The 25,073-nt window shown below is 42.5% G+C and overlaps 1 protein-coding gene and 1 pseudogene across 4 annotated transcripts in view; both read left to right on the forward strand.

Annotated features, from left to right (window-relative positions):
- The first annotated feature begins 1,223 nt into the window (after positions 1 to 1,223).
- Positions 1,224 to 25,073, forward strand: part of RALGAPA2 (Ral GTPase activating protein catalytic subunit alpha 2) — a 300,833-nt gene continuing 276,983 nt past the window's right edge. For all 3 annotated transcript variants that reach the window (XM_081097210.1, XM_081097209.1, XM_081097211.1), the window contains exons 1-2: positions 1,224 to 1,562; positions 24,418 to 24,528. In XM_081097210.1, coding sequence (XP_080953336.1) covers positions 1,457 to 1,562; positions 24,418 to 24,528 — 217 coding nt within the window. In that variant the 5' untranslated portion in view covers positions 1,224 to 1,456. The remainder of the gene's footprint in view (positions 1,563 to 24,417; positions 24,529 to 25,073) is intronic.
- Positions 19,370 to 19,619, forward strand: LOC308523354 (immediate early response 3-interacting protein 1-like; annotated as a pseudogene). The gene has a single exon. The product of its transcript is annotated as an immediate early response 3-interacting protein 1-like (transcript).

Below are 25,073 nucleotides of genomic sequence, written 5' to 3' on the forward strand. Positions count from 1 at the left end.
ATCTGAGACTCATCCATTTTACTGGGTTTATTAATTGTCCATTCCTTTGCATTGCTGAGTAATATTTCTGCAGGATGAATATACTCTAGTTCTATCAGTTCTATTTTCACAACTCCAAAAATAGAGGCAACTCTAAAAATATAACAAGTATGAGTTATATTTTGCATGTCTAGATAAAATATGTTGGACCATTTTGGCTTTTCATTTCCTTTTATTTAATGAGCTTTTTTTGGCCAAAATTCTGTGCTCAGTAATGGACACAGAGCTGTGTAAATCCCTGGCTTTTCCTCCAATTTACAGTTTAGCTGAATGAAAAAAGACAGTTGTGTTGTCCTAATCTGATGGAAACCACGTCTTTTTAAACAGCCAAGGATCCAGATGCAGTAGGATCTCTTGTAAGACCATCTTCCTTCTCAGTCTTACCCCATGTTACAGGTACCTGACCTTAAAGGCATATGGCCGAGCATCAGGTCTCTCAGGTTCTATTTCTGGTTATACCGAATTGCTAATAGGGCTTTGCACAACACAGAGAACATGCCCTTCCTACAAAGCAAGAAGATCCCGTGGAGCCCTCTAAGTGAGGGACTCGCACACTCCAAGTGAGATTGGGTCTCAGAAACCAAGGATCTCTTCATCCAGAGCCTAGGCATGCCCTTCCCTCCTGCCAAAGCCATGCATTTTAGTGAAAAATTGGAGCTCCGATTTTTGGTAAGGTCAAAGGGATTTCCATGGGTCCCTGGCTCCTTGGTGTGATTCCTGAAGCTAGAACTTAAAATGGTTTGCATTTTAAAAGCCCTGAAACATTTCTTACTGAGATGTTTCTGTGGTTCACGATGCAGTAGCGGGAACTGCGGTAGGCACACAGAGTGAAAAGAAGGCAGCCCTGGGCCTCCCGAGGTTGAAGGCGGAAGGCTACTGCCCAACAGCCCAGACTGGAAAGGCGATCGCAGTGCCTCGCCTCCTGCATAAAACTACACTTCCCAGGTGGACTTGCGGCCCACGGAGGGGTAGGAAGGGAGAACGCGCTTAGAGCCGGCCCACTGACTCCCATCGTGCCAAAGTCACTCCAGTCTAATTGGAGGGCTCTATCGCGGTGCATCCCGGGACTTGTAGTACAGCGAGAACCTAGCTTCTTTGTGACTCGCGGCGCTCCAAGCGGCGCCCGGCGAGGAGTCCCGGCCACGCGCACGTGCGCTGCGCCCGAGGGGCGGCTGGCGCCTCCCGCGGGGCGGGGCCGTCGGTCCCTTGTTGACACCGCCTTCCTGCCCCTCCCCTCTCGGTGCCCGGGCGGCCCGCCCCTCCTTCCTGGAGTCACAGCTGAAGCGGCAACGGCGGCGGCACGGAGAGGGGCGGCCAAGTGGCCCACGCGACACGCGCCGGGCCGGACCCTGTGCTGTGACTCGCGCGGCGCCGGCGCCTCCTGCCCCCGCGGCGGGACCGGGCTTCCCGCGGCGGGATGTTCTCCCGGAGGAGCCATGGTGATGTGAAGAAGTCCACCCAGAAGGTGCTGGACCCCAAGAAGGACGTGCTGACCCGCCTGAAGCACCTGCGGGCGCTGCTGGGTGAGGCGCGCGCCGCAGCCCTGGGGTCGGGCACTGCCCGCGCGCGGCGGGGTGGTCGGAGCGGAGACGGGGAGGGCGTGGAGTCGGGGCGGCGGGCGACCGACCCAGACTCAGGGTCTTGGGCTTGTTCCCCGAAAAGCGGGCAGCCTAGCCGTCCGGTGTGAACTTCCCCCCGATTCTCACCGGGAAACCTCGAGGCGGGACACTGCCGGGACCATCCCTTCCCCAGCAGACCCTGCACCCCGGTGCACGCACGCTGAACTGTCATCTCCCCTTCCAGTTTGAACATTTTTGAGTCCGGGACCCTAAGTAGACTGAGACCTCAAGTGGTCCTTAATTGAACTGTCCTCTCTTTCGCTCCCCCTCCCCCCTTTACACTTTATTTTTACTTTTGAGTCTGAGTCCCCAAATAGACTGAGACTCCAAGTGATCCCTGGATACATTTAATTTAAATCTCACGCCCCTCCCCCTTTTAAAAATCACCTTTATTTTGGATCTGGCTGCTTCCCTTTCTTTGTGTCCTCGGCGTGAAGGGGGCCCCTGGTGTTTGCTTGGAGGGCGGGGTGACTTTCCTGGGTTCAAGGAGGCTGCTTCTCCTTCATCGCCAGGATGACGGGGATGGCTTTTTGCTTTCTTCTGTGTCCGTGGGACTGCTGGGTGGAGGGCCTGCAGTTGACCTGGGATGCTCATCCCTGTGGGTGTGCAGGGTCCGCCAGGCTTCCTGTCACCTGCTGCATGTGGTCTGTAGCTGGTGTGCTAGGCTGTTTTGTTTTCTGTTTTCTTACTTCCTTCGTCTTAACTTCTGTTTAGGATGAAAACACCTTTGCTGTCTGTAGACTTGTCTGTGTATGTGTGGACAAAGAAAAGGACACCTTATGTTTCTTCTAGATGCCATTTTTTAAAATTTATTTTATTGTTTAAAATATTGCAAATAGAAGTACACATGTCTCCCTTTTTTCCCCATTGATCTTCTCCCCCGCAACCCCCCCTCTCACATGCCCCCCGCCCCCCAGTGCCTTGGGTCCATTGGTGATGCTTATGTGCATACAAGCCCTTCGTTTGATCTCTTAACCCCCACCCTCCCCTGCCATTTTTATTCTTAAAATGAGCAAAAATCACCTGATTTAAGGCATGTAGTCTCAATATGTCTGTCTTTTGAGGAACTATGGATTAAATGAATTCATTTTATATGTGAGAATTTTACATGAAGATCTTGCCCATGAGATGTAAAGCTGCAAATTATTTCTATTTATACTTTGTGAAGGACCTCTAAAGGAACAAAAAGAACACACCTGGTTTTGCCAAGTGAAATTCTTCACAATCACGGGTTTCTTGAGATTACACTGTCTTGTTCAGATCGGAATGAAATGTAAATTAGTTACTGTTAGAGGGATTAGTTTTCAAGACCTTTGAAAGTGAAATGTGGCCTTCTTGGTAAACTGAACTTTCTACTTCCTGTAGTAAAATACCAGGCGCACACAGGTTGCATTGTGTGGAGTTTTTAGTAGTGACTGATTAACACAGACTGAGGGACATTTTTGATAAGGAGAGTTGAGCAGGATTTTAAAGCATTTGATACTTTTGGACTTTTTCTGTGGTAGAGAATTTGAACTTTCGTTCTGTCCAAGTCTGGAGATTTAAGTTGGCTATTTTGTAAAGGCAGAATCAATTAAACCGAGATCAGTTTGGTTTCTTAGAGATACACAGTACATTGTTACCATTGGGAGAAAGTAGTTAGCCATGTAATTGGAGTTTCACTGTGTGTGTCTTATTTTGAGGAACTTTCTTTTATCATTTCATTGAGCTCATTATGACTTAAATTTTGTAACATGGAGAGGTTCTTTTTTAGGTGTATTTTTGTTATTGTTGTTGTTGATGCATTTGTTTTTTGGAATGGTCCAATTGACTTGATTACTGTAATCTTTATCTATAGGGACTAGATTTTTGTAAATGTATCTGAGGAATTCTAGCCATAATGTTTAATGTAAGCTTTCACTTACAACTGGTTTAAAGACTTAAAGAAAATAATGTATTATTAATACACTAGTTCCTACTCCATTACATACCCTATTTTTTTCCTACTTTAAGGAAAAGTCTACTTAGAAAAATAGGTCTCTTGCTCTGAAAAATGGGGATTAGCCAAGATCAAGAATACTATCTGAAGGAGGATAGAAAGTATGATTGTATTTTTATTTGTATACTTATATGATATTCTTGATTTGCATACATTTTATCTTCAAGTGATAATAATGATGCCATTTTTTTTTTTTACATACAGAGATGATACTGCTGACCTGATTTGTAGCACAGCTACATGACTTTGGTCTAGTTACTTAGCCTGTCTATGAACATCAGTTTCTATTCTGTAAGATGGATATATATGGTAATGTCTGTGAGGGTGATGTGTAAACTATTTCAGCTTGGAGTAGGCACTTGACAGTTTCCTCTCTCATTACTCATTTCCCATTATTAATAGGTAGGAGAGCAATTGATAGGTAGTTTGCCCCACCCTTTCTTATTTTGATAATTGTGATGGACTTGTTCTCTCCATTAAAATTAGTCTGTCTTTAAGACAACTGGCTAACAAAACACAATTAGCTGTGAAAAGTAGAGTATTTCTTGGTGTCATGATAATGACTCCAGTTAGAACTTGCTTAGCTACTTGGATCTGGCTGCTTATTGTACATTGGCCTGATTTATTTTACAGTGGGGGAAACGGAGACATACGCAGGCCTTATACGGGGCCAAGCCATGTACTAAATGGTCTGTATGTATTTTATTAATTAGAGGAAGAAGAAAGAGCTGTTAGGTCCCCTGACTTCCAGTTCTCCCTACACTGTCTAAATCATTATTGGGAAAGTAAATGAGCAAACAAAACAAAACAAAAACGTAAAACATATTGCTGTCTTGCTCCAGCAAAGGTCTTAGGTCTAATTAAAAGTTGACTGCCTACTGAGTCCCAAAAGAGGGTATAGAAATGGCATTATTATAGCAAGAAGAATAGGGTATTAGTGAACAATAGTGCATTGTATAATTAGACTGTGGCTTATATGGTAGACTCCATTATAGGACTTCAAGGAGGCAAAAAGGATAACTAAGGGTGGCACAAAAATAGGGGCATCTTGAAGTTTTACTCCTGCTACGCCCTGCAGAATGGTTACACTAGCTCTGTCCAATAGGATATAATGTGAACCACATGTGTAATTTTAAATTTTCTAGTAGCCACATTTTAAAAAGTAAAAGGAGTCCTGGCCAGCATTACTCAGTGGTGAGAGCCTCAGCCTTTGCACCAGGGGATTTCAGTCAAGGTCATGTACCTGGGTTGCAGGTTTAATCCCTGCCCCTGGTTGGGGGTGTGCGGGAGGCAACCAATCAATGTGTCTCTTTCACATCAAGGTTTTTTTTCCTCTCTCTCTTTCTCTACCTATCTATCTATGTATCTCTCCCTCTTCCCCCACCCTTCCACTCTCTCTAAAAATCAATGGAAAAATATCCTCAGGTACAGCTTAACAAAAAAAAGGTAAAAGAAAACAAGTGAAATTGACTTTATTTTATTTTTTTTTAAATATGTATATTTTATTGATTTTTTTACAGAGAGGAAGGTAGAAGGATAGAGAGTTAGAAACATCGATGAGAGAGAAACATTGATCAGCTGCCTCCTGCACATCTCCTACTGGGGATGTGCCCGCAACCCAGGTACATGCCCTTGACCGGAATCGAACCTGGGACCCCTCAGTCCGCAGGCCGACGCTCTATCCACTGAGCCAAACCGGGTTCGGCTGAAATTGACTTTAATAATATATTTTATTTAACCCCACATGTCTAATATGTATATTATCAACAGGTAAAATAAAATATTTTTTTAAACTTTTTTTTTCGTACCAAGTCTTTGAAATCTAGTGTCTACTTGACAATGACAACACATCTTAGTTTAGACTGCCCGCATTTCAAGTGCTCAGTGGCCATATTTAGCAAGTGGCTATGGCTAGAATTTGGGAAAGTAGAGGGAGGGCAGTTTCAACTAAGGGAAGATGGAGTACATATGGCAATATTGTGGGAAGGTGAGGAACACCAGCCTGCCTCTTCCTCCTGTTCAGGGAGAGCGATGGAGGTGATGGTGGGCATAGAAGATGGGGTGCTGAAACCCTGGCCCTGAGGGCATCCACGATGTCAGATAAATGACTAGAGTGCTGTGTAGGCCAGGGGAAGGGTCAGAACAGTGAGTTAGATGGGCTGGGGGAGAGGACGGATTGTGGGGGAGAAGAGGAGGAGAGGAATAGGTGATCTGACGGAGAAGCTGAGTCAGATTGGGGATCAGATCAGATTGGGGTTTTGTTTGCCTGATTTAGAAGCTCAGATCTTATCCTGCAGGTGAGAGGGCCTCCTTGGAGAATTCTTAGCAGGTCAGATGTTAAGTTTTGAGAACTTCTCTGCCAACAGGGCCAGGAAAAATGGATTTGGGCTGATGGGAGGGGTGGCACTGAACACAGGCAGTGACTGAGCAGACAAATGATGAGGGCCTGAGATAAGAAGCTCCGTGAATGGAGAGGAGGGGTGAGGAATTAAAGGACCAGGCAGCAGGAGTGTTTCTCTAAGTGAAATAATGAAAATGAAGTTTGCGGAAGCTAGGCGAGGAATGGTTAATCAGAAGGAAAAGAGATTTGGGATCGGAGGCCACAGTCAAGTGAAATCAAGTGACATCAGGATTTGGTCCAAATATTTGGATCCAGTGAGGAGAGAATAGTCTCTCGCAAGTGCTCTATATACTGATAGTGTAACTGGACAATCAGTGGGTCCGTGCTGCCTGTCACTATTTGAGTCATTTAAATAGAGACCGGGTTGAATAATATATGAGCATTTATTACAGTACTGTCTGCAGTATGGGAGAGGAGCAGGTCATCCACAAAAATCTGCTCTGCGTTTATATAGGGTAAGACAAAGATTATGTGGGGAAGTAGGGATTACAGGTATGGGGAAGTAGGCTTGCAGGCTGGAGTGGGACTCCATTGTTTGGTCAATAAGGTTGTTAATCTTTCCATGAAAATAGGCAGCTCTTGAATGAGAATGGACTGCATTCAAAGGTTGACTCCCAACTCCTGGGGGTACACAACTCCCAGTCAGGTCAGAATGTCCTTTCTTTAACCAACACCAGGCAGTTGTGGTTAATGGCGCATGATTACTATTTCCCATAACCATAGCTAGTCTTCAGTATTCTATTTTTGCCCCTAACAATAGAGCAAAACAGAACATTTTGGTATAGTTCTTTTTGTGTGTGCATCTGTTGCTTTAAGTTCACTTACAATTTTAAATGTTGCCTTTTAAACTTATCTATTATTAGCATTTCACTATGTTTTATTCCTCTCACTTTTTTTTTTTACTAACTACAAATATTTGTTGAGACTATATACTATAATTTAGCTTAATATTGTTCCCCCAATATAATTTCTTGGATGGTGAAATTGTTTTCTTCCTCGCCCCTCACCCCTCTCCCTCTCTCTTTCTCCAATATAAATAATACTGCTGTAAACATCTTTAGCAGCAGCTTTTCCTATATTTAGCATTAGTTTCTTAGAATAGATTCTATTGAAATAAAATTTCTGGATTTTAGCATGTTTATGACTCATTTCACATTGCTTTCTTAAATGGGCCTGCCCAGGATTTATTGTTTGGTAGGGAGACAGACATGTAAACAACTACATTTATGAAGAGGTTGTGTGTTAGTGCCTCAGTGAGGCGGGCTGGAGCTGTAGAGGCGGCTGCCAGGTGCAGAGGAGGCAGAGCAGAAAGGCCTGTTGTAGTGGTGCATGTCCTGAGGGAGTCGGGTCTGAGGTGGGTTTGGGATAATGAATGAAAATGGGAGTTTCCCAGATGGACAAGTTTGGGGGTGAGAGACTGCAAAGAGGAGTTTGTGCAAAGGGAAGGATGTGGTCCCCATGGGCTTACATGCCCCCTGGCTGTTATCCTGTGGGATGGGTAGATGCTGGGAATCTAGTGAAGAGTTTTTAAGCAGAGGACAGAGCCAGAACCCGTGTTGTCCATTAGTGAGTGGTCCAAGAGGCCCAGTCTCCCTGAGATTTGAAACAGTAGATGCTGAGAGAACAAGGCTCCCGTTCTTCTGGATTGCAGACCGTGAGGATGTAGCCCACGCTGCAAGTGTTCATCTTTCTCTCGATGTGGAGACCACCTGTCTCATCTCACATTGAATTCGCACTCAGAGGGAGGCAGAGCAGAGATGGAGAGTAAGAAGGGCCCAGGGGACCCTGTGTGAACCAAGGGAGGAAGGGGGGGGTGTGCCATCTCCACCCCTGAGCCTTTCAGTTGCAGGAGCCAGTAACACCCTGTTTTTGCCTTAGTTGGCTTGGCTTGTATTTCTGGGTCTTGCAACAGAAAGAGTACAGATTAATATTCCAGGAAGAGGATGGGACATTCCAGGTCAAAGATGGATGGATGGATGGATGGTGTGTGTGTGTGTGTGTGTGTGTGTGTAGATATGATTTTTATGTTTTTTAAGACAGGGAATTTGAGTTACTTACATTTTGGAAGAGGAACTAATAAAATAGCAAGGGAATTAAGAGTAGTAAGAAAGGGGATAAAAATGGAGGAAGATGTGCTCTGCAGTAGAATCTAGAGCATGGGGCAGGAGATCAGGCTTGACTAAGGCCACATGGAGGAAGCAAGACTGGAGTGCTGATTGACCGGGATGTGGAGGGAGCTCTCATGTGACAGGTTCTGTTTTCTCTGTGAAGGTCAGAGGTAAAGTGAACTGCTGAGCTAGTTTTATCACTGGTACAGTGACAGGAACTGAGTATGTCTTGGTCCCTCTTCTGTGTCATGTATCTCCTTAAAATAAAGAAAAATTATAATCTGTGAGGTATTTTCTTGTTCTTTTGGGGTGTGATCTAATAAGTACATTTAATTTATGTATTAAATGCTTGGCCAGAAGAGGGATATGAATATATGTATATGTATGTGTATGTATATATATATATATAAACTAGGGGCCCAGTGCACGAATTTGTGCACCTTGAAAGGAACTGTGGGCTGTGAGGCTGCAGTGGGCACAGGGGCGGGTCTTGGCCCATCCTCCACGCCCCTGACCAGCCCCTCCTGCCGTGGCTCCTGGTTTCCTGTCTGCTGGCAGCCCCCCTTACCCCCCCCAACCCTCCCCCCCCCCATCCACTGCTCCCACACGATGATGGCGCTGGCCCCTGCTCGCACCTGCTGATGGCGAAGAGTGATTGGAGCCGGCGCCATCAGCAGACGTGAGCGGTGGCTACTGCCCCATCTCCCCTCAGGAGCAGGGGGAGGTGGAGAAGCACTGAGAGGCGATTGGGGCCGGCAGCTGCCCCTTGCACCTGCTGATGACACTGAGTGATCAGAGCTGGCGCTGGGCTCCGGCAGCAGGTGCGAGTACCGGGCGGGACTGCGGCGCGCAGGAGCCACCAGAGGCTCCCCCCAATCACAGTGACCTGCGCCTTGCCTTGGTCTGGCACCCCGCTCACCTGCTCCACCATCCTGCCACGGCTGACGCCTGCCGATGCCCGCCATATCCTGTGCGTGCCCCCTGGTGGTCAGTGCACTTCATAGTGACTGGTTGGTTGTTCTGCTGTGTCTATTTGCAAGAGTAGGCCTTCCTTCCCCTAGCTGCTGGCACCAGCTTCCCTCTGGCACCCGGGACCCAGGCTTCCCTCTGACTGCCGGCAGACACCTGGGACTCGGGCTTCCCTCTGGCCACTGGCAGGCACCCGGGACCCAGGCTTCCCTCTGGCTACCGGCAGGTACCCGGGACCCCAGCTTCCCTTGCAGCCTCAGCTTTGTCTGGAAGGACGGAAGGATGTCCCGTCTAATTAGCATATTATACTTTTATTGTGATAGGTAATGAGAACAGTGTAAGTAGTGCAGGTGATGCCTGATAGGAGTGTGAAGTGGGGCAGAAGGATTTGCTGTGTCCTCAGCGGTCCTCTTTCCTTCCTGCCTCTCTCTGTGGGCGCATCTCCCCTGCTGGGTATGGCTCTAGTATTTAAGGGTAATTTTGATTTTCTCCATTTTTGCCTTAAATGCAGCTTAACCCACATAAGAAATAACTTTATTGACTGTATTCATTTCTGATATTAATGTAGCATTTTATACTTTGTAGAATGGTTTCTCATTTGATCAAATCGCTGCCAATTCCTAGAGGATTTGCCTTCTGGATTCTTAGGAGAGCTTTGTTTCTGAGATCTAATCCTCATTTCAGGGTTTTAAGTTTTATTTTTAGCAAAGAGATGTTTCATAATCATTTTATATCTTGCTTTACGAAACTGAAACCACATCTGGAAGACATCAAATGCTATTAGTTGTAATCTTCAACATTAAATATGTACTTTGATTTCCCTATTATAATTGTGGTTTATTTAAAAAAAAAACCACACTTTTGAAAAAGATAAGAACCCCACTGATATTGCCTTGTGTTTTATTTTAAAGTGATGGCACATATTCATTGAGCCTCAACCATGTTTTCAAGGACACATAAGGTGTACTGGTGACATTGCTTGTGTCCAACTATGGGAGCCATGAGAATGCGCCACTCAGCTCTCCTGCTTCAGGGAGCATGATGGCTCCATCTGCTACCCTGGGATTTGCCACCACATTTTAGTCAAACTTGAGCTTCTCTTGGGCTACTCCCAGTCAGTGACTGAGCAAGCAGGAGTAATAATGTGCCCCATTCCTGCGAGACCCAGTTGCCTCTGAATGGGGGGCTCTGATGTGAGAACTCCCCATAGGCCTGACCAAGACCTTCTCAGGAATGTTTTGAAGTCTGAGACTTCCTCCTCCCTCCTTCCTTCCTCCTCTTTCATAGGGGTCAGAAATGCATTGTGGTCTGAAGCCTCTCACTGCTTCTCAGGTCTTCCCCTTTACTCTTCACAGACAGTTCCCCCAATAAATCTCTTGCATGTCTAATTCTGTCTTGGTGTCCACTTCTCAGAGAACTAAAGCTAATACACCCTCCATTTCCCCTGAAGATATTACCCATCCTGCCATCTAGAATTCTTCCAGGAGACAACCCAAGCACATTACATCTTCCACATAAGCTTTCTTTGTCCCTCTACCCTGAAATGATCTGGCCTCAGAAATCTCATAGCATTCTGTACCTCTCATTTGGCATTGATAGCCTTTGGCTTTGTATTCTTATTTGTGTTCTGCCTTATCTACCCCACTAGATAAGTACATTGAGAACATGAATAGCTTCTTGTTCACCTAGATTCCTCTTGGTAACATATTTCCTTATTTGTAAGAATAATAATAAGTAGCATTTAATCAGCACTTTCCAAGTGTAGACACTGCTAGAAATACTTTTACATGTATTAACTCATTTTATCCTCCCAAGTAGATGGTAATATCATTATCCCCTCCCCTCATTCTAGTTCTTGAGAACATTCTGATTGGCCCTATGTGGGTCATGTGTCTATTCCTGTACCAATCATTGGGTGAGGGGTATGTGGTACTCTGATTAGCCAGTCTGGATCACTTGCCCTGTACCTTATAGACTGAATCTCATTCTGGCTTATATAATTTTGAGAAAGTAGTTCTGGAAAAGCATTCTGGTACATTCCCACACAAAGCAGCACTGCTTATATCTCACCTATGCCCATGTATACCACAAGGTGAAGTTCATTGACTTTTGGGTTAGTAATCCTAGTTCATTGAGAAAATTTTAAATGACATTCTGTAAATTCTACTTAAGACTATGGGAGTTATATTTGAGGATTTATGTAATTTGGGGGAAGTAAGGGTTACCCTTTTAATAAATGGATTGACCACTCTTAAGAGTCTGTCTAGGTTACTCCATATAACATTGTGTGTAAGTCATTCCACAAATAGTTACTGCTTGCTCTGTGCCAAATGAAGCCCAGCTTTATGAGATTTTTATTCTTTTAGGAAAGATGGAAAATAAATAAAAAACAAAAGATATAATTTCAGGAAATGTTTACAGAAAAATGAAGCTTGATTAAGGGCAGGAGTGTGCTGATCTAGATAGAAGGGTCAAGGAAGGCCTCTCTGAAGAGGGGTTTACAGTCAGCATCTGTGTTAAGTGGGATCAGCTTTGTGATTATTTCTGGGAACAGTGTTCATAACAGAGAGAACATTAGGTGCAAAGGTTCTGAGTCATAATGGGTTCGGGAATCTCATGGAAGTCAATAGAGTTGAAGGAGTTGGGTTAGGGAAATGAGCGGGGGTGAGAAAGGAGAGGTCAGGGTACACCAGGTGAGGCGTGTAGGTCTCAGTGAGATGGGGTGCCCTGGTCCGGGACTAAGAGCAGGGGAGTGACCTCAGTTGACCTTTAGGTCGGATCTTTGTAAAGAAAGCTTTTTTTGGCTTACTTTATAAAAAGTCAGATCCTTGGCCCAAAAACTGAACAGTGACTGAAGACAGAAGAGAGAAGAGGGAAGAGAAAGGAGTGGTGCAGCAGAGAAGTGTCTGTGGCAGCTGTGGCAGGCACAGGTTTAGAGGGTGGGGCACACATACTGGTGTCCTTCCTTATTGCAGCAGTGAATAGTGATGAGAAGACAGGCTGCAAACACTGGTCAATGGGTAAGCAAAGCTAGAGTGACTCGGCCCCGGTGTGTAGTGATATAGGGTTGAGCTGTGTTACTCCGAATTCTAGTCAGAGGCAAAGAACAGATATATTAGAAAGTGCCTCTGATATTGATGTAAAATGGGGCTTTGTCAGTGGCTGAAAAAGAATGAGCACAGGAAAATGCTCATGGGTCATACGATATTAATATATCCATAGAAATGATTGCAAAAGGCAGCAACCACTGCAGACTGGCCCCATTTCAGGTACCCAGCTACATTAGGACCTTGTCTGTGCTTTTGATAGTTTCTTTTTATGCTTGGCTGGTGTGGCTTAGTGGTTGAGTGTTGACCTACAGACCAGGAGGTCATGGTTCGATTCCGGTCAGGGCACATGCCAGGTTGCGGCTTGAACCCAATGTGGGGTGTGCAGAAGGCAGCCAATCAGTGATTCTCTCTCATCATTGATGTTTCTCTCTGTCTCTCTTTCTCCCTTCCTCTCTGAAATCATTAAAAATATATTTAAAAAAAAGATAGTTTCTTTTAAAAAATGTTTTTATTGATTTTAGAGAGAGCGGAAGGGAGAGGGATAGAGATAGGAACATCGATTGGCTGCCTCCTGCACAATCCCTACTGGGGACTGAGCCCGCAACCCTGGCATGTGCCCTGACTGGGGGATCAGAACTGGTGACCTTTTGGTGCATGGGACAATGCTCAGATAGCTGAGCCTTACCGGCTAGGCTTTATTGCGTTTCTTAATGGAAAGGCCTGGGCGAGTCTTGATCTTTGGTTCAGTGTTACTTGAAGATGTGATTTTTATGAACCAATGTTGCTATCTGAGAGTGCACAGAAGGGGATTTGTGTATGCAGTTGATAATCAATGCCACTTGTAAATGAATTGTATTGTGACTGGAAATTTCATCACATTTTTTCATTCAGAAGATATCACACATTTGTTATTCCTACTCAGTGCAGGCTGTTGAATGGCTGGACAAAGACAGTTTCTTCCTTCCTGGCTCGATGATTTTACTACACTTTTCAGTAAATGACAATTAGAAAAACATAGCTTTCCTTAATGACAACAAAGGACTTTAATAACTAGATCATTACAAGGCGTTATGTACAATGAATGTGTTATTACAGAAAAAGTTTAATTTGCATTGTTGGACACAGGGAGTTTAAATTATATGCTGTTTTGAGGGCATTTTAGTCTTAGTAAAGATACTACTTTATATATTGTTTGCATCTTGAGTGTTCTTTAAAGTTGAAAAGTAAGAGAAGTTTAAAGAAAATTTGGCCTGGTGTCATGTCAGATGAGTTGTTCCTTTCTTTTTTATGGTAATTAGTCAGGCTTTGAAAAATACCTCTTTCCATAATACTCTGGAAGCTTCCCCCCACCAAATGAAAAATACTCTGGTTATAAAATTGTACTTATTATTATAAACATTTGAATAATAAGAATAAGCAAAAAAAAATAATTTAAGTATGAAAAAGCTCTTTAAATCCTGCAGTCCCCTGCTAACCATTGTTAAAATTTTGGTGAACACGCTTTCTGTGCTGGCTCTGGTTTATGTGCATTGCCTTCTCTTTCTCATGTTCTCGCTCTCTTTCTGTCTTGTATGTGTCTACACATTAACACACTTCTACATGAATAGTCATTATGCATGGTCTAACACTACATTTTTGACTTAACATGCCTTGGATATTTCCCATGTCAGTAATTGAAGACTTACATAATACTTAAATGGTCATATCACGTTTCATTGTACTCGTGTAACAAATTATTCACCACCATTCTTCAGATTGTGAGTTTCAGCCTTAGCAGATTGTGGCCTGGGAGTGAGAAGAGTGGCTGCCCAGCAACCACAGGAGCTTGTGTAAGGGATACAGCAGATGTGAGAGTGTTTATGGCTGCGGGCAAGGCAGGGACTGTGATGATTTTCTGGAGGTAAAGACAGCCCTTTGGAGAAGGCCATTTCAGTGTTTGCTGAGGTAATTTCACAGAGGTAAATTTGTTCAGGAGGAGGGTCATTCCACTTGTAAGCTGGCTCTGGTGTCCCAAATAAACCAATTTCTGAGTTCTCTTTTGGATTTTGTAACTAGTTCTGTGACTCCAACCAGATACCTACTTAAAAAAATTATATTTCCAAGTATGTTTTATGCTTCCCTGAACCTCCTTGATCACTTTCTGTTAATATTAGACTTAATTAGGTGAGTAATGTGGGAGCCTGACTGCCTGGATTTGAGTCCTGGCAGTGGCCTACCTTCTCTGACCCTCTACTGACAGTATCTGCTTACAAGGGCTGTTGGAGGTTTACTTGAATTAATGTATACAAAGCTCTTTTGTAAGCTGTTATTATAATTATTAACAATAATTATTTAACATAAGTAAGATGGCTCTCTCTACTCTCAACATCACTTTTCTTCTTCCTTAGTTTTTGGAAATGGAGATTTAGAAGTCACCATTTAGCTCAGCCATGGGCAAACTACGGCCCTGTCGGTTTGAAATGAATAAAACTAAAAAAAAAAAAAAGACCGTACCCTTTTATGTAATGATGTTTACTTTGAATTTATATTAGTTCACACAAACACTCCATCCATGCTTTTGTTCCAGCCCTCCGGTCCAGTTTAAGAACTCATTGTGGCCCTCGAGTCAAAAAGTTTGCCCACCACTGATTTAGCTCCTCCTTTATCCATTTTATTTCTATCGCTGACTCTACCTACTGAGTGGTTTTGATTGTAATATAGGCTAGCCCTAATTCAACCAAGAAAAGTAGGAGAAAGTGTTCATTTGTATAAAAAGGCTGATGAAACTAGATTTCTAGTTTTTTTGTGTAAAAAGGAATGGGTATATTAAAATATATAGAAGACATTTGATTTGAACATTATATTTCAAGGATGTTTATGTTGTGTTTTATTATATTGGTAGTTGATATCTCTGTTAAAAACAAAGTTTTAGAATCCTGCATTTGAGAAATGTGTCAAAAATGTTCAGGATAAAATTACTATTTAATTACTTTTTTATTACTTTTAGTTGGAGTATATACAGATTTATATACAGAATTACTTTTATATATGACCTGTCAGTCCTGGATAACAAAGTGTTAACATCTTTATGATTTCTAAGAATTTCACTTTCTATATCTGGTTTACCTTATTGGTATAAGGAAATGAAAGTAATACATCTCAGGAAGTAAAGTGGATGAATTTAACTTTAACAACTTTTTCAATTATAGTAGTACTTGTTTCCTATTCTGTCAGATTTTATTTCAGTATCCACAGGGATGTTTTTGGTTGCAGGTAATAGAAAACCCAAATATAAAGGTGAATGACAAAGAATTTCTTTCTCTTATAAAAAGTGGTCCCAAGGCAGGGTGGCTCCAGAGTCAGCTAATTTAGCAGTTTAGTGACCTGACAGCCCAGACTCTCTCTGCCTCCCTACTTTGCCTTCCTTAGTGTCCGCAGCAGCATGGCAGTTCCGTCCCTCAGGTGGTAAAATGCCTGCAGCCACTGTAAGCATCGCACCCAGATATTACAATGTCCAAGGCAGGAAAAAGGGAACTATTTTTTCTTTGTGTCCTTTTAAGAACTATTTCTCTTTTCCACATCATCAGAATTCCTCCCATTTTTTATTGACAAGTGTTGGGTCACACAGGCTTGAGCCTAAACACTTCACTGGCAAGGGGCATATTGCCACCATAATTGACTTAGCAGCATCAGGTTCCATCCCCTGGAGCAAGGGAACAGCCAACTTCCCTAAAGGGCATGGCTTTGTGTGTGTGTGTGTGGGGGGGGGTGGGGTGGGGGGGGTGGAGGGGGTGGGAGGGTGGGGGGTTATGGGGTAGGTAACCCCTGAACAGGAAGAGGAAGGGCCTGCTGTAGGAATGGTTAGGGTTAGGGAACTAGAGGAAAAGCAGTGTCTGCTGCTCCAGGTCTCTCTCACTTTTAGTTTAAATGCTGTGGAGAACATGTTAACAAAAAACATTCAAACCTGTGAAGAATTTTTGTGAGTTTATTTGAGCCAAACTGTCGACAGTTGCAGGAAAGCAGAACCTCAAGGGATTGAAATAATGCTCCAGAGAATGGCAGTTTCTCGTCTATTTTTAAATATATTTTATTGATTTTTTTAACAGAGAGGAAGGGAGAGGGATAGAGAGCCAGAAACATCGATGAGAGAGAAACATCAATCAGCTGCCTACTGCACACCCCCCACTGGGGATGTACATGCCCTTGACCAGAATAGAACCTGTGACCCTTCAGTCCGCAGGCCGATGCTCTATCCACTGAGCCAAACTGGTTAGTGCTCTCATCTATTTTTATACATTGCAATCAAAGGAGGGGACATAGGTGGGTTACATGAAATCCATTGGTGATAGATTAGAGAGGCAGGAGAAAGCAAAGCCGGGAAACCTTTGGGATTGGATAAGAAGTAAAATGATAGACACATGTTTAGGTGGGTGCAGGAACAATTAACATAACAATGAAGGAATTTGTGATACCTGCCCTGGCGGCCAGGTACATTAGTTGTGCCCCAAGGGGTCCAGAAAAAGGTAAGTTACAAGTTACCCAGACATTTCAAGGATATGTTATCATAGATGCAAAAAGACAAATGGGCTCAGTTAAGGTAAAGGTTGACCTTGTCAGTGAAGATACCGGCCTAATGAAGCATGGTGACAACCATGTTTGGGTAAATGTTTACTATTTTAATCCTGCTGACTTGGCTTTTGTCATTTTTCGCTTGCTAAAATAATAGAAAAGTTATTTTGATTTTCTGAATTATACAAATCATCCCATTCGATTGAATACCCTATTGATTGTAATTTGAATACCCCATTGGTTGTGGTCATACTGGTTTTAGAAACCACATTCCTCTATACCTGGAGACCAGGGCTGCACAATTATTCTAAATTGCCTCAATGGCTCCAGATAATGTGTTTCCATTGACTCAGTGGTCCCAAGACCCGATGGCTCCAGATAATGCGTTCCTGTCGACTCAGTGGTCCCAAGACCCGAAACTATAATTAATCTTTGTAGATAACTAATCGGCTCAATCTAGCTTCTGTAACAAACTGCTTTTTTGCAAACCAGCTTCCTCATTCCTAACCCCGAGATGTAATCAATACCGTTGTGATTTTTGCCTATATAAATCTGGTGTTGTGGCTATTTAACCACTATGGGATTTGGAGAGCATTGCCCCCTCGTAGTCCCGGCTTTGAAATAAACGTGACTCCTTAATTCGACTTCTTGAGGCCCTTGTGTGATTCGTGGGGTACATTACAACACTAGGAGGTGACTACCCAGCATAACTGCTTTTAGTTAAAGTTTAATTTCAAACCATCCTTTGTGGTTACTTTAGGTCTTTGAGTTTGCAAGATTGCCATGCAGGCCTTCCCTGGACTTGTCAGGTTAACATGTGGCCCCTTTCGTCCACACATCTATGGAAATAAATGGTCAATTATGATAAAATTTTGAATATATTTTTAGGGAAAAATAAAATAATATTAAAACAGTATAAATGGTACATACAACATGGCTGTGATATCTATAAGAAACAAAACTATCAGCATATTTTAATATGTAAAACAGTAGCTAAAATTGTTTTTTTGCGTCCAGCACATGGCCTGTGCTCAAATAAATACTTTGATTGAGTCAAGGTCAAAGCTGAGACTGAGATTTTGAGTAAACATGATGGAAGAGGAAAGGGAGAGGCTTGAGGGACAATGAAAGGACTGATTTAAAAAATGGACTGTAGAAACCAGATTAGGAAAAAAAAGAAGTGAAGACTTGAGGGGGATCATAAATAGTGACAAGATGGTGGGGGCCACTGGATTCAAGGACCCGGTAGGGTTGAAGAGGTATGGGAACTGGGTTTCCAGAAGGAGTGAGCAGGAATGATAAGAAATGGCAAGTGGCAGGAGAGTGGATTGAACCAGAGATGTTGGAGGTGGGAACTTGTAAGTAATAACTGGGTCTAGGATAAGACTGGTGGGCATGGGTGACAGAAATGGTGTGAAGGACAACTTAATTAAAGAGAAGGAGGTCAGGCAGCATCTAGATAAATGTTGAAATCTGTGCTAGTTATGGAGAGAACGCAGTGAGCCAAGCCCAGACATCTTCAGAGCATGCTGTGGTGAGTGAAAGACTGTGTGCAACTCAGGTTGGTGAGGCTAGGTGGTAGATTGATGGTGTGAGCGGCACAGAGCATTTTGTGTAAGGAGAAGCTCCAGAATGGTCTGGATATTGCAGTGTGAGAGCAGGGAGAACCGACCTCATCTTAGGCCAAGTGGTATGGGGGTGTGGAAGGAAATGGAAGACTTACCTGAGAGTCTGCAAGGAAGCAAAGTCCTCCTCAGGAGATTGCCAGGTTTCAGGTAGAGTCAGAAGGGGAAGGGAACCTTTAGAGACATGGTGGAAAAGAGGGGATATGATATTTATTTTATACAAGAGGCCTGGTGCATGAAATTCATGCACTTGGGGGGGGGGTGGTCCCTCAGCCCGGCCTGTGCCCTCTCATAGTTCAGGAGCCCTTGGGGGATGTCCGACTGCTGGCTTAGGCTTGCTCCTAGGCCTAAGCTGGCAGTCGGATATCCTTAGCACTGCCACGGAGGCTGGAGAGGCTCCTGCCACCACCACTGTACTCGCCAGCCTTGAGCCCGGCTTCTGGCTGAGCGGCGCTCTCCCTATGGGAGTGCACTGACCACCAGGGGCAGCTGCTGCATTGAGCCTCTGCCTCCTAGTGGTCAGTTTGTGCCATAGTGACTGGTCATTCTCCTGTTTGGTCAATTTGCATATTAGGCTTTTATTATATAGGACTAGCATTTTTCTACACTTGATCTTAGCCAAAAGGCCGAGAAGCGATTAGGACTAGCATTTTTCTAATACTGACTGACACTTAAAGGGCTTTGCATATTCTCATTTTATCATCACCACAATCACCACCGTTAGCCCCATTTTTCAGATGAGGAAATTGAGGTATAGGGTGTTTTAATAACTTGCCCAAGGTCCTATAGCTTCTGGACTTTAACATAGGGGATATCCTCCAAAGATTTTGCCCTCAACTTTTGCTATTCCCTTTCAGCTAGATGTGAAGAAATAATTGTCAATGAAGTTTTGCTGAACAAATGCGTGGGGCAGGGTAGATTTTGGTATAGAATATAGAAGATAATTTTTGAGATGTAATGGGAAAATAATAGAACGTTCCCTGCGGTGGCTGCGGATGAATCTGCTGGGTTTCAGGGTGGTTCCTGGTGACCATGGCCTTCACCCTGTACTCACTGCTGCAGGCGGCCCTGCTCTGCGTCAGCGCCACCGCGGTGCTGCAGGAGGAGCGTTTCCTCAAGTGCATTGGGAACGGACCAGGGAATTGGTGGATTCAGAGAGGAGCCAGGAGTTAAATCTCAGCTAATGAACCTTATTCCATCTCTAAGAACCGTAATGAGAGTGCCATTGATAATAGTAAACTCAGTTGCGATTGTATTGCTTTTACTAGTACTATTTGGGTGAAGATCAAAGGGGGAAATGGAGACTCAGAAGGAGAGATGCCAGCAGAAGTTATTACTTTGGTTTTTATTGGAAGATACATGTCTTCGCTGGCTGTCCCTGGACTGGACAAAAATGTAAACATGATAATAAAACCAGAGTCCCTATTTATCTGATTTTTATAAATGTTGCACTTATAGTTTCATTATAAAAAGAGCAGATCATCAGAGGCAATAACTATCCAGGATTGGAATACATTTGATTGCTGACTGTTAATAGAAGTTTGTGCTATGGTAAAGATTGTTCAAAGGGTAGGACTTATCACTTCTGTGTTTTTAGAGCTTCTTCTCTCACTTCTTAGGGATGATTTTTTTTTAACTTTTGAAGTTCCTTGTGACTTAGTTATGATGCTCAGAGACTGATCATCCTCCTAGATAAAACTTAAAGGATTTAAGAAACTACTACATATAAAGTGATAAATAGGTAATTGGGATGATTTTATTTTGAACTCTGGTTAAATATTTTGTCTATATTGTCTTGGCTATGAAAAGTTCATAGTACTATTGAGGTGCAAAACAGTACGACTTTAAGGAGAATTCTAATTTTGTAAGTTAGATAGTCACTTGGCAATTGTGTTTTTGTTTTAAAATATTTTCATGCATTTCTTATTTTAGTAATTGGTCTGAATGATGAGACCAGATCAGTATATACATATTTTCATTGGTAGAAAAGTATATACCCTTTTTACAATGGTGACTTATTTTTTAAAATCAGCATAAACATTAGCCTCTAAGAGCAATCCTAAACAATCACAGTTATAAACTATACTATGTAAGAAGACTTTATTGTGAAGCATTTACCTGTCCCCAAAGTATCTGTGTTTCCATTTTTTGGAGTAATACATTAAGGAGTGTGAGTCTTTTTTTTTTTTTTTTTCCAATATGTTTTTATTGATTTCAGAGAGGAAGGGAAAGGAAGGCAGAGAAACATCAATGGTGAGAGAGAATCATTGATCGGCTGCCTCCTGCACGCCCCTACTGGGGATGGAGCCCACAACCTGGGCATGTGCCCCTGACCGGACCCAGGACCCTTGAGTCTGCAGGCCTATGCTCTGTCCACTGAGCCAAACTGGCCAGGGCAGGAGTGTGAGTCTTAATTCTTATTTGCATCGATCACTAGGGCATTCAGCTGGATAAGTTTTGTTTTGATGTCTTGGACCATTCAGTATTTTACTCATCCCATAATACAGTTTTATGCAGAAAGATTAAAACTATGTAAATGTTTTTTCTATAAATTATGGGTTATAATATTGAAAAGGGGTAGAATTGCATCCTTGTTTGTAGCACAACGTTTGTAAATAAAGTAAAATGTCTAAGTAAAAAAAAAGAAACAGCTTGTTGGCTGTTGGTTGGTAGTGAAGAAGAATGAGAAATTAAAGGAAATTTCTTAAATTCAGGAATGGCATGGCTGGAGTGACTCCATGGTTAGAGCATCAGCCCCATGCACTGAAGGGTCCCGGGTTTGATTCCCGGTCAATGACATGTACCTGGTTGCAGGTTTGATACCCAGTCCTGGTCAGGGTGCATGTGGGAGGCAACCAATTGATGTATCTCTCACATCAATGTTTCTTTCACCTCTTTCTGTTTCTCTTTCTCCCTCTTCCTTCCTTCCCTCCCACTCCCTCTAAAAAAAAAAAAAAAGATAAAAATTAATGGGAAAAATATCCTCTGGTGAGGATTAACCAAAAATAAAAAAATAAATAAATGAACAAATAAATAAATAAATTCAGGAATGACCTCTAGCTCTACAAAGATATCTGCTGGTTTTTTCTTTGGTTAGAATGAACGTACTTCTCTGAGTTTGTGATTATAATAAGGCAATCTGTTAGTGTCTGTGTCAAACACACTGAAAGTCATCACCTCAAAGGCAGTTTACAATCTGGGCTCTGTAGGTCAGGACTTGTCCTCCTGTCTTCCTTACTGGCCCTCACGAGTGGGGAGATTAGCATAAGCTCCTTCTTGGTAATCAGCAGTTCCCATCTTCAGTGCCACTCTGTTTCTTCTTGTTTCTTACCTGTCTTGTTATCTTTCTGCTCTTTTTCATCTGGCTCTTCTGCACATCCCCAAGGTAATGACTTTTTTCTTTGTATTTCTGACTTGATTTATACTTTTGATTTATTTCTATTTATCTCTGAGGCCTTAGTATAGCTCCGGTTTGAGTTAAAAGACCTGCACAGGAGTTCTGCCTACATCCCTGACTGGCTCTGTTACCTTGGGCTGGTCACATAGGATCCTGAACCTGAGGTTTCTTTATCTTGATCAGATCTGTCCCATCTCTCTCACAGGGTTGTGGTGAGGATCAAATAAAAGTGTCTTTTAAAGCATAAGTGTGTAGCATTATTAATGTTCACAACCTCCCCAAATGGCCTTGTTCACTCCCTGCCTAGATGCCCTGTATAAGCTTTGGTCATGGTGCCTTTTTTTGTCACATGTTTGTTTACCTGTGTACCCTTGAAGGCCTTACATCTTATACTCTTTAAATTTTCTAGCACTTGGCTTAGAGCTAGTTGGTATGGATATAGTCTTAATAATGTTTGAACAAGTGGGTAAAGAATGTCTGTCTTGCACAGCCAGTGTGGCTCAGTGGTTGAGTGTTGATCCATGAACCAAGAGGTAACAGTTTGATTCCCAGTCAGGGCACATGCCCTGGTTGTGGGCTCAATCTCCAGTAGCGGGTATGCAGAACGATTATTTTCCTTCATTATTGATGTTTCTATCTCTCTCTCCCTCTCCCTTCCTCCTTCTCTGAAGTCAATAAAAACATATATATACATATATACTTTTTTAAAAGAATGACTCTCTAAACAAACATACTCTTTATGGTCATACTCTTTCTGAACAGAGTCTTCCTATGATAGCTCTATACTTCTTGAAGGTAGTCTTGTTAAAAAGCAGTCTTTCAATACTTTCTTATGTTTCCATTTGCAGGATGACAAATTCCAGTGCCTATGGTTGCCTTCCCAAGATCTTTACACATATTCATCTGATGAGTCTTGTTTTTTTTTTTTTTTTTTTTTTTAATAAGGCAAATCAATAAATCATTCTAGATTTTGAATTAGGATAGAAAATATTTTATATTTTTTGTTACTCATTTAACTAAATATGTTGAGTATCCTTTGGGTACCAAGCTCTGTTCCTTGGGCTGGGAATACAGTAGTGAACAAAACAAGTGATGTACCTGCTCTTAAGCAGCTTCTAATCCAGTAGAGTGGTGATCAATGAAGAAGTAAATGAATAAATAAGATAATTTAAACTAATCTTAAGTGCTGTAGGGGGAAATATGTGAAAAAGCCTCCTAGACAGATGAGGAGTTCTCACACATGGAAATATACTGAGTGCATTACATGTGTTATGCTCTTACTTTCACTGTGGATTGGGTTACTTTCAAGGGATCTAATTGTCTTGTTAGGTGAAGCCCAGCATCATTCATACCTCATGGAAGTGGCTGTTACTTGGGCTTTTGGCTTGATGAGAACATCTCAGTCTATATGAGGATTCCTCAACCTTAATGAGGACCCTCTTTGTTCAGGTTGCTGATATTTGGGTGTCCTTGAGGGACCAAGGGAGGCCCTGAGAAGCTGGGGGAGTTGTTGACCTTCCAGTAACCTTTCTGTACCATCTTGTTGCATCAATGCACCCACATCCTCAATGCCAGGGAAATTGCTTGCATTCTCTGTCTGAGGCCTTTTGGTGGTGAGCAGTTGGGTATCCATCCATTGCAGAGCCTATGAAGAAGAAGATGGGGTGATAGGATGAAATGTGAAGAGTGAAATATGGGGACACTTTGTTAGTTTGTGTGATTCCAGTACTGAAGGATGCAAAGGAATGAGCTTTATGAAGATCTGTGTGTGGAGGCAACATACTAGATGCTCCCCAACTGGGGAACACATTTGGGAGTTTGAGGAATGGAAAAAAGTCACTGGCTAGAGCAAGCATGTCAAACTCGAAGGCTAACACGGGCCAAATAAACAAGGTTTAAGTCTATGTGGGCTGCAAAAAAACAAAAGCTTCAATTTTCATAGAAATGTAGGTTTATTTCGATAGAGACATGCTGAATACAATGGGCTGAAATAAATGAGTAATCATTAACATAAAATAATAGAACATTTTAATAAAAATTAATATTTTTTTTCTTGAACATTAACTTACCAGACACTGATTAATAAGTGTAATGCAAATCAACCTATTTTTCTTGTTCTCTGAAAGTGAAATATTTCCTGTTGTGCACACCAAACAAGTCAGTACAAGACTAATGACATGGCAATCAGCTGCTAAAATATTCACTGCTAGTATTAGTGGAGAGAAATGGTGCGCCTTTGGGTAAGGGAAATGAATGCAACACGATTATAGTAATCAGTCATTAGCGAACGTTGTAGTTCGTTATTAATTATTTATAACAGGATATTGTAAAAATTAAGTTATGAAATTTTTACTAAAACGTTTTTTACGTACCATTATATGGCTGGGCTGCAAAAATATTCGTTGCGGACCACGAGTTTGACATGCTTGTTCTAGCTGGTCTGTAAATACTGAGCCTGCACAGCTCTGATCTTCTTGATCCCACTCTACTGCAGGGTCGGCCTGTGGGGGAGGTGCCCAAGCCCATGCAGATGGATGGAAATACTATTTTGTTTTTGTTTTGTTTTGTCTTATAAGGGGTTAAAAGTAGTTTTTACATTTCTTTCATTTCTGAAGTTTTTTTTGTGTGTGAATTCTGATAATTGTATAGGTTATTGTCATAAATGGAAACTTTTTCTTTTCAGATAATATGGATGCAAGTGAACTCAAGCAGTTTTTTGAGACCAACTATTCTCAGATATATTTCATCTTCTATGAAAATTTTATAACACTGGAAAATAGTTTGAAATTAAAAGGTAAGCATTTCTACAAGTTTTTTTTTTATATACAATTTTTTTTTAATGTTCAGGTTTTCTTACATCTCAAACTCAGACTGCTGAAAGCTGCACTCATCCTCTTACCTCCCCAACCTGTCTCCCCTGACCCTATCCCTAACTTTCCAGGGTCCCACTGCTGTAATGACAGCTCATGAACTAGACCAGGGGTGGGCAAACTTTTTGACTCGAGGGCCACAATGAGTTCTTAAACTGGACCGGAGGGCCGGAACAAAAGCATGGATGGAGTGTTTGTGTGAACTAATATAAATTCAAAGTAAACATCATTACATAAAAGGGTACGGCCTTTTTTTTTTTTTAGTTTTATTCATTTCAAACGGGCCGGATCCAGCCCGCGGGCCGTAGTTTGCCCACGGCTGAACTAGACTCAACATCCTGAACACATCTTTGACTTCTCACTCTTGCATCCCTTTTCCTTATGTCTATGAAGTGCCTGTGGGACACCCAGGTATAGGTTCTTGCTGGGCAGTAAAAACACAGGGACTGGAGCTTGGTAAGGAGAGGTA

The sequence above is a fragment of the Myotis nattereri genome (assembly GCF_964212035.1).
Source record: "Myotis nattereri genome assembly, chromosome: 8".
NCBI classification, from domain to species: domain Eukaryota; kingdom Metazoa; phylum Chordata; class Mammalia; order Chiroptera; family Vespertilionidae; genus Myotis; species Myotis nattereri.